General features: G+C 40.0%; 1 protein-coding gene across 1 annotated transcript in view; it reads right to left on the bottom strand.

The window, feature by feature from the left end:
* LOC107571437 (E3 ubiquitin/ISG15 ligase TRIM25-like) overlaps window positions 1–7,166 on the bottom strand; it is a 9,596-nt gene extending 2,430 nt beyond the window's left edge. The window contains exons 1-4 of the mRNA XM_016257763.1: window positions 6,606–7,166; window positions 5,848–5,943; window positions 2,314–2,547; window positions 1,459–1,611 (exon numbers count right to left, since the gene is read on the bottom strand). Coding sequence (XP_016113249.1) covers window positions 1,459–1,611; window positions 2,314–2,547; window positions 5,848–5,943; window positions 6,606–7,166 — 1,044 coding nt within the window. The remainder of the gene's footprint in view (window positions 1–1,458; window positions 1,612–2,313; window positions 2,548–5,847; window positions 5,944–6,605) is intronic.
* Between the last annotated feature and the right edge of the window lie 1,402 nt (window positions 7,167–8,568).

The following is an 8,568-nucleotide window of genomic DNA, read 5'->3' as shown; positions in this document are numbered from 1 at the left end:
CTCATTAATTCTCCAATAACTGCCGAAAGAAGCTGCAGGCAACCATCTGAAGAGCAGCAATTTGGACCCATCTTTCTTGGCTTTGTTATCTGTATCTGGGCTTGTTTGGAGAGCTTCAGTCCATTATTATTATTTTTTTAATTAGAAAGTTTCAAATTATGATCTATTCTGATTAACCTCCTGGCAGTAGAACCTCCTGGGAACCTTCATGAAAGGTTTCAACTAGTTCTTAATTTAGATAACAAGCAAATTCTGATCCTTTCAGTTTTAGTTCAACACTCTGAGAACCAGGGCTGGATTAACATAAGGGTCGCGGATGGAGGGGGCCCGTGATTGGCTGTGGAGGAAAGGAAAAGTAGACCTAGATTGATTGGACATCGGGACCACCCAAACTTTTCCCGGTGGGCCGATCGCCGGAACCCCACCACGCCCCCACATATTATAAGCGCTGTTATTAAAGCCCAAAAAATATTTTGATTTTTTTTCATGTACATTAGCACTCAATAGGTGCTGAACAAAAGTGCACTAGAAAGATAGCTATAGCTATAACTATAGCGCCGACCATGTAAACGGAAGTGTCAAGGTAAACTGTAAATAGGCGATTTAATCCACAGCACCACACTTATTACCATGCAGTTCCTGACACTGTAGAAATATGGCATTAATGATATATATGATTAATGTCACGAAAATTATTATAGGCTACTTATATTAAATATTGGGTAAAATAAAGGCAATAAGTCACTTTAATAGAAGTTTATTAATACTATACAGTTAACTTTGGATTCAAAAATTACAATAGCTTTTCATTAGGGCAACTACAAAGGATAATTTAATCAACTTTAATTGCAGAAAAATGTGAATTCAATAATTAAGAGCCTGCAATATAATGGAATATTAATATTGTTAAATGCTTTTGAAGTATTCTTATTGGTTCCCGTCCTTTATTTATTCCAATTGCCCTAACCACAGCAAATTATTAGGGCCTCATGGCCTAATGGTTAAAGAGTTGGACTTGTAACCTGAAGGCTGTGGGTTCAAGTCTCAGGTCTGACAGGAATTGTCGGTGGGTGGAGTGAACTCTCTTCTACCTTCAATAGCATGACTGAGATGAAAGGACTGAGGTTATGGTTATAACATACCCATGAAATATTTAGATATAATTTTAAAAATTTAAAAACCAAAACTAAATATTCCTCTGGCAGAAAACATTGTGGCACCAAGATAGGCTACTAGGAAGAGGGTTTGCTATTTTGCTATAGCCCAAAGGCCCAAAGTTTCTTAATCTGCATCTGATGTTGGTGAATGTGACTGTGGAAATCAATAGACATGAACAGTGTGATTCTCATGATCCTGCATCCATTCCTAAGGCATTTCTAATATGATGTTCTCCATGATATGAGATGATGATGGACTGGTTTCTGAGAGCAGATGAATCTCCAGGACTTTACCTCTGTCTGAGATCTTCTTGAGCTCCTCTTTGCAGAAATCCTCCAGTTTGTCTCTCAGCTGATGGATAGATTCTCTCAGAGCATCAGAAGAGAAGAGAGAACTGAAGAGATCATCATTTACGTCTGTAGATTCAGGAGGTGCTGAGAGAGACTGGAAACTCTACAGAAAACAGAAGTCAAAACTCATCAGCTCCACACGTCACCCAATAACCTGCAGGAACATCAGATTTGTTGTTCTTGTTGACTTGACTGATCTTTAGTAACTCACCTCAATCCAGCACTTTCGCAGCATCAGCTTCATTCTTCTCATATTCATTAAATCACATTAGAGCTACAGATTCTAGTATTTGCCGCTTATACTCTATGTGAGCTTTCTAGGAATAGTTTGGATGAATAAACATCTGCTAAGAACATAAATGTCAATCTAACAGTTCAAGCACATCAATGGAGTCTCATTGTAGGGTTGAGTAGATTTTCTCAGGAAAAGCATCTCAAAGGCTATGATTAGATTGACCATTATTTATAACATTAGAGCGGTTAGAGACACTGAAACTTCACAAGGACCCTTAAGACAGAGTCTTTTTATTTTATTTTAAAAATTAGGTGTGAAGTTTTAAACTGTTGGTGGCGCAAGTGGTTTTTGACAGCTAAATATATCTTCTAGAAAAAATAACTCAAAGAAATGGTTTCGAAGAGATTTCCAGAGCTGAAAGCCATTTGTAAGCAGCATCTCTTTCAAAAGAAGATAGTCAGATGAGAGTCGGACTGATGATTATATAATAAAACACTCATGAAATGTTTCTCTGTCACAGCAGGATCTGCTCAAGTCCACTATGATCCTGTTCTTCTAGATTTCTGTTACCTGCAGGAACTGGATATTATCCTGTGTGTGTGAAAGCTGCTCCAGTTCAGCGTCTCTCCTGCTCAGATCATTGATCTCCTTCCCCAGCCGCTCCAGTCGTCCTCCAGCTCGACTCACTGCAGTCTTTTCCTGATCTCTGATCAGCCGTATCAGCTCAGAGCGGCTTCTCTCAATGGAGCGGATGAGCTCAGTAAAGATCCTCTCACTGTCCTCCACTGCTGTCTGTGCAGAGCGCTGTTAGGAATCAGAAAGAGCTTTATTGCCACACTATACAGTATATATCTGTGTGTGAGTGTGTATTTTTATTTACTTATCTTTATTCTTAAAGATATACTGTGTATATATATATATATATATATATATATACACACACACACAGTATACACATATAAACAAAAAATAGACAAGAATTGTATGTACAGGTGTGCTATAGATGGAATAAGATGTAGGGATGGACTAAGATAGGTGGTATCAAGTAAGTATATAAGTGGTATTGCACATAATATTATTGCACAATTTAATGGTTCATGAGGTAGGTTGCCTTGGGGAAGGAACTTTTATTGTGCCTAGCTGTCCTGGTGTTTGGTTCTCTGTAGCGCCGACCAAACGGCAACAGTTCAAAGAAGAGATGACTTGGGTGTGAGGCATCCAGGGTGATTTTCTGTGTCCTTGAAGGTTGGCAGGGGAGCACCAATAATCCTTTCAGCAGTCAGAACCATCCTCTGTAGTCTTCTGATATCCGACTTTGAAGCTGAACCAAATGAGACAAGTATTGAGGTGCACAGGACAGACTCAATGATGGCTGAGTAGAACTGTTTCAGAAGCTCCTGTGGCAGGTTGAACTTCCTCAGCTGGCGAAGGAAATACAGCCTCTGCTGGGCCCTTTTGGCAATGGAGTCAATGTGATTGTCCCACTTCAGGTCCTGAGAGATGGTGGTGCCTAGGAACCTGAATGACTCCACTGCAGCTACAGTGCTGTCTATGATGGTGAGTGGAGGGAGTGCAGGGGGGGTTCCTCCTGAAGTCCACAATAATCTCCACTGTTTTGAGCGTGTTCAGCTCCAGGTTGTTATAACTGCACCAGACAGCCAGCTCTTTAACTTCCTGTTTGTAAGCAGAATCGTCACTGTCCTGGATGAGGCTGATAAGTGTGGTGTCGTCTGCAAACTTTAGGAGCTTGACAGATGGGTCAAGTAGAGGTATAGTCACTGGTGTACAGGGAGAAGAGCAGTGGGGAGAGGATGCAACCCTGAGGGGCACCAGTGCTGGTAGTGCATTGTATTGTTATATTGTAGAAACTTAATTTTTGCTGTAAAGTTGCTTTGCAACAATTTGTGTCGTGAAAAGTGCTATACAAATAAACTTGAACTGAATTGAATTGAATAGTGCAGCTGTTTGACATGAATTTCCCCAGTCTCTCTAGCTGTTGCCTATCTGCTAAGTCTGTAGTAAGGACTGTAAAAAGATGGACCAACTAAACAGAGTGGGCATGTTTCGCATATACTGAAAAATTAGTGTTTACTATTTTGCATTATTGACACACTATTTTCCTAATTAATGCTGTTCAGTTGCTTTGACACAATCTGTATTGTTAAAAGCTCTATATAAATAAAGGTGACTTGACTTGACTTGATTGTCGATTCAAAACTCCCGGTCTCATACCCCACACCAGCTCTAACCATCTCTCTACACATCCATTAACACCTCCAGCAACCCCCTCTCCCCCACTCCTGCACTTCAGATCAGTGAAGATGATGTGCATCAGGTCTTCAGAAAGCAGAAGAAAAAGAAAGCACCAGGCCCAGTTGGTGTTTCACCAGCCTGTCTGAAAATCTGTGCTGACCAGCTGGCCCACATCTTTTCACAGATCCTCAACAGATCACTGGACTCTCCCTGTTGAGAGACTGGTGTTGGCTTATCTGAAGGACATCACTGGACCCTTACTGGACCCCCTGCAGATTGCTTACTGAGCAAACAGGTTTGTGGCTGATGCAGTCAACATGGGACTGCACTACATTCTCCAACATCTGGACAAACCAGGGACTTATGCAAGGATCCTGTTTGTGGACTTAAGTTCGGCCTTCAATAACATCATCCCAACACTCCTCCAGACCAAACTAACCCAGCTCTCTGATCCTAGCTCTGTTCCTTCAGTGGAACTGAAAGAGGTGAGTCTGAACTGAGACAAGCTTCTCTTCTTCTCCAGACTCACCTTATGAGACTCCACAGCCTCTCTCAGCTGCTGAAGATCTTTCTCTCGCTGCTGGATTCTCTGCTGGAATGTCTTCTGCATCTCCTTCAGCTGCTTCTGCGGGACAAACGGATGATAGTGAATGTCACAGAAAACTACTGGCACTAAATCTTCATGTGAACAGATGAATCCAGTAAAAGTGGAGCTGTTAACTAATGGCTGTAGGTTCAAACTCCAGAAGTGATGATCGTTACAATCATCATACATGAATTAACATGAAGATTAAGGCATGTTTTACACTGCACGTGTATAGTATTACACTATTACATACAGTGATAGTGAAACTGACACAGACATAGAGCTTCACATTGAGAGTGTTTCTGTGTTCTGTGTAATTAAGCTGCAGCCCTACACAGTAAACAAATGAACAAAGTGAAGCTTTAAATGACTGAAATCATCTAGATTCAGTCAGATTTACTGACATCTGTCACTGCATTTAGCTTGTACTTTGACTGATATAATTATACATTTTGTCGAAGAATGAGTGATTAGTTCACTCCATTATTTTATGTTGCTTAATCAAAGCCTAGTTTACAAAAGATTGTGTTGATAAAGGTTTACTGCTTTTTTCAGCAAACAGTGAAACTCTTCTTGCAGCTGCTGTTCATTTCTGCTGCTGTGTGCAGTGTGAATGCTGTAAGCTGTTAATATGGGTGCAGATATAAACACATATAAAAAAAAGTCTCAACAATATTTCATCAGTGTCTAGTTTTAAATACCTGCTTCTCTGTCCTCTGTGCTTCAGTTGATACAGTGTCGTGGTTTTTATGGTCATCTATCGTACACAGCACACATATACATTTCTGGTCAGTGCGACAGAAAACCTCCAGGAGCTTCTCATGTTTCTGGCAGATCATCTCCTGCAGTCGTCCAGTGGCATCAGTCAGATTGTGTCTCTTTCCTTTAAACAAACTCTCATGTTGTTCGAGGTGATTCTGACAGTAAGAGTTCAGACACACCAGACAGGACTTGACGGCTTTGTATTTTCTTCCAGTACAGACGTCACACTGCACATCTCCAGCTCCAGCGTCACAGTCAGCAGAGTGTTTCCTCTTCTTCGGTTTCTCCACCACTTCAGCCAGCATGGTGTTTGTAGCTAAAGCAGGTCTTGGACTGAAGGTCTGTCTGCACTGAGGGCAGCTGTAGACTCTCTTCTGATCCTCCTGATCCCAGCAGCCTGAGACCAAACTAACCCAGCTCTCTGATCCTAGCTCTGTTCCTTCAGTGGAACTGAAAGAGGTGAGTCTGAACTGAGACAAGCTTCTCTTCTTCTCCAGACTCACCTTATGAGACTCCACAGCCTCTCTCAGCTGCTGAAGATCTTTCTCTCGCTGCTGGATTCTCTGCTGGAATGTCTTCTGCATCTCCTTCAGCTGCTTCTGCGGGACAAACGGATGATAGTGAATGTCACAGAAAACTACTGGCACTAAATCTTCATGTGAACAGATGAATCCAGTAAAAGTGGAGCTGTTAACTAATGGCTGTAGGTTCAAACTCCAGAAGTGATGATCGTTACAATCATCATACATGAATTAACATGAAGATTAAGGCATGTTTTACACTGCACGTGTATAGTATTACACTATTACATACAGTGATAGTGAAACTGACACAGACATAGAGCTTCACATTGAGAGTGTTTCTGTGTTCTGTGTAATTAAGCTGCAGCCCTACACAGTAAACAAATGAACAAAGTGAAGCTTTAAATGACTGAAATCATCTAGATTCAGTCAGATTTACTGACATCTGTCACTGCATTTAGCTTGTACTTTGACTGATATAATTATACATAGAATGAGTGAATGAGTGATTAGTTCACTCCATTATTTTATGTTGCTTAATCAAAGCCTAGTTTACAAAAGATTGTGTTTTTACTGCTTTACTGCTTTTTTCAGCAAACAGTGAAACTCTTCTTGCAGCTGCTGTTCATTTCTGCTGCTGTGTGCAGTGTGAATGCTGTAAGCTGTTAATATGGGTGCAGATATAAACACATATAAAAAAAAGTCTCAACAATATTTCATCAGTGTCTAGTTTTAAATACCTGCTTCTCTGTCCTCTGTGCTTCAGTTGATACAGTGTCGTGGTTTTTATGGTCATCTATCGTACACAGCACACATATACATTTCTGGTCAGTGCGACAGAAAACCTCCAGGAGCTTCTCATGTTTCTGGCAGATCATCTCCTGCAGTCGTCCAGTGGCATCAGTCAGATTGTGTCTCTTTCCTTTAAACAAACTCTCATGTTGTTCGAGGTGATTCTGACAGTAAGAGTTCAGACACATCAGACAGGACTTGACGGCTTTGTATTTTCTTCCAGTACAGACGTCACACTGCACATCTCCAGCTCCAGCGTCACAGTCAGCAGAGCGTTTCCTCTTCTTCGGTTTCTCCACCACTTCAGCCAGCATGGTGTTTGTAGCTAAAGCAGGTCTTGGACTGAAGGTCTGTCTGCACTGAGGGCAGCTGTAGACTCTCTTCTGATCCTCCTGATCCCAGCAGCCTGTAATACAGCTCTTACAGTAATTGTGTCCACAGGAAGTGGTCACTGGATCCTTCAGGACATCTAGACACACGGCACACAATAACTCATCCTGAGATGCCATTTTACTGCATGAATACAGAAACAGAAACACACAACAGCTCAACTACACTTCAGTTTCTCTTTCCCTGAAATCACGTGTTTCCTGTTTCCTGCTTCTGTGTTTGAGTGATTTGTGTGTAAAAAAGGTCTCTCTCTCTCTCACACACACACACACTATCATTATGGGTTCATTCCATAGGTGTAATGGTTTTTCTACTTAAACTGTATTTTCTATCCTTTTACCCTAACCCTTCACCTAAACCTACCCCTCACACAACTACAAGCAATTTTTGAATTTCCAATAAATAAATAAATAAAAATAAACACAATTTAATGTTTTTTAAAGCCATTTGTTTACAGGGACATAGGAGGTGTCTTCACAAACCATGTTTACGCTGTAGTACCCACACTGTAAAAAATTTCAAGTTGTTTCAACTAATTATTTAGTAACTAGTTCCACAGAAATTTTACATTCAGTCGATTTCAGTCTTCAAATTGTTGCCCGAATTGTTATTTTTTTAGTTGGTTCACAGTTGGCTTTACTGAAATAGTTTTATTATAGTCCATTCAACTAAAATGATTTAATTGGTCAAACATTTAGAAAACTACAGCAAATGAGATCAATTAAAATTTAACCATTTACTCCAAGTGTTTCATATGGTCATACTCAGCAGAGAAATGTGGTTAGAGTGGGTGTTATATAGTGAATGAGGTAATTAGAAACAGCTGTGTGCAATGAGTGCAATCAGGGCAGTGTGCAAATTGTGCAAAGAATGATGGGAAATGTAGTCCGGGGTGCTATGCAACAGTTTGTGTAGTGCGAGAGTCAATGAAATGGAAAGGGTGACCTCTGGTGGTGAATAAACAGAAGTCCATGGACTGAATTCGTGACACATATGTTACCTCAACTAAGATTTATTATTTGGGCATGTAACAACTCATTATGTAATAACTGCACATAATGTAATAAGTATTATATTATTAATGTAATAAAATGGTCATAATGTAATAATTTTCTCAAAATGTAATAAAAACTTGAGCTCAAAATGTAACAACAATTATTACATTATTATAAATATAATTATGACAATATTTTTGGTCAGTTTATAATGTAATACATTTATTATAAAGTATAAGCAGCCCAGTATAAGGGACAGTCAATATATTTGTGCTGTTATTTACCCTATGTGTATAATATATTTATATATATGTATATATATATATATATATCACAGTGTGCCAAAGACGAGGACTAGGAGAGATACAGGTAACGTAAACTTCACTTTTATTAAGTAAACACAAACTCAGATCAACAGAGGTATCTCCATGGAAGCAACTGAGGTGAATGTGGCAGAGAGTGCATGAGAACAGTCTTATCTGAGACACCCGGTTTCCAGTCCACCGTCCTATTTAGAAATAATTTG

Source organism: Sinocyclocheilus grahami, unplaced genomic scaffold (assembly GCF_001515645.1).
Source record: "Sinocyclocheilus grahami isolate Dianchi unplaced genomic scaffold, SAMN03320097.WGS_v1.1 scaffold1594.1, whole genome shotgun sequence".
In the NCBI taxonomy this organism is placed as follows: domain Eukaryota; kingdom Metazoa; phylum Chordata; class Actinopteri; order Cypriniformes; family Cyprinidae; genus Sinocyclocheilus; species Sinocyclocheilus grahami.
The sequence above is the reverse complement of the archived record's forward strand: the minus strand, read 5'-3'. Positions and strand labels throughout refer to the sequence as shown.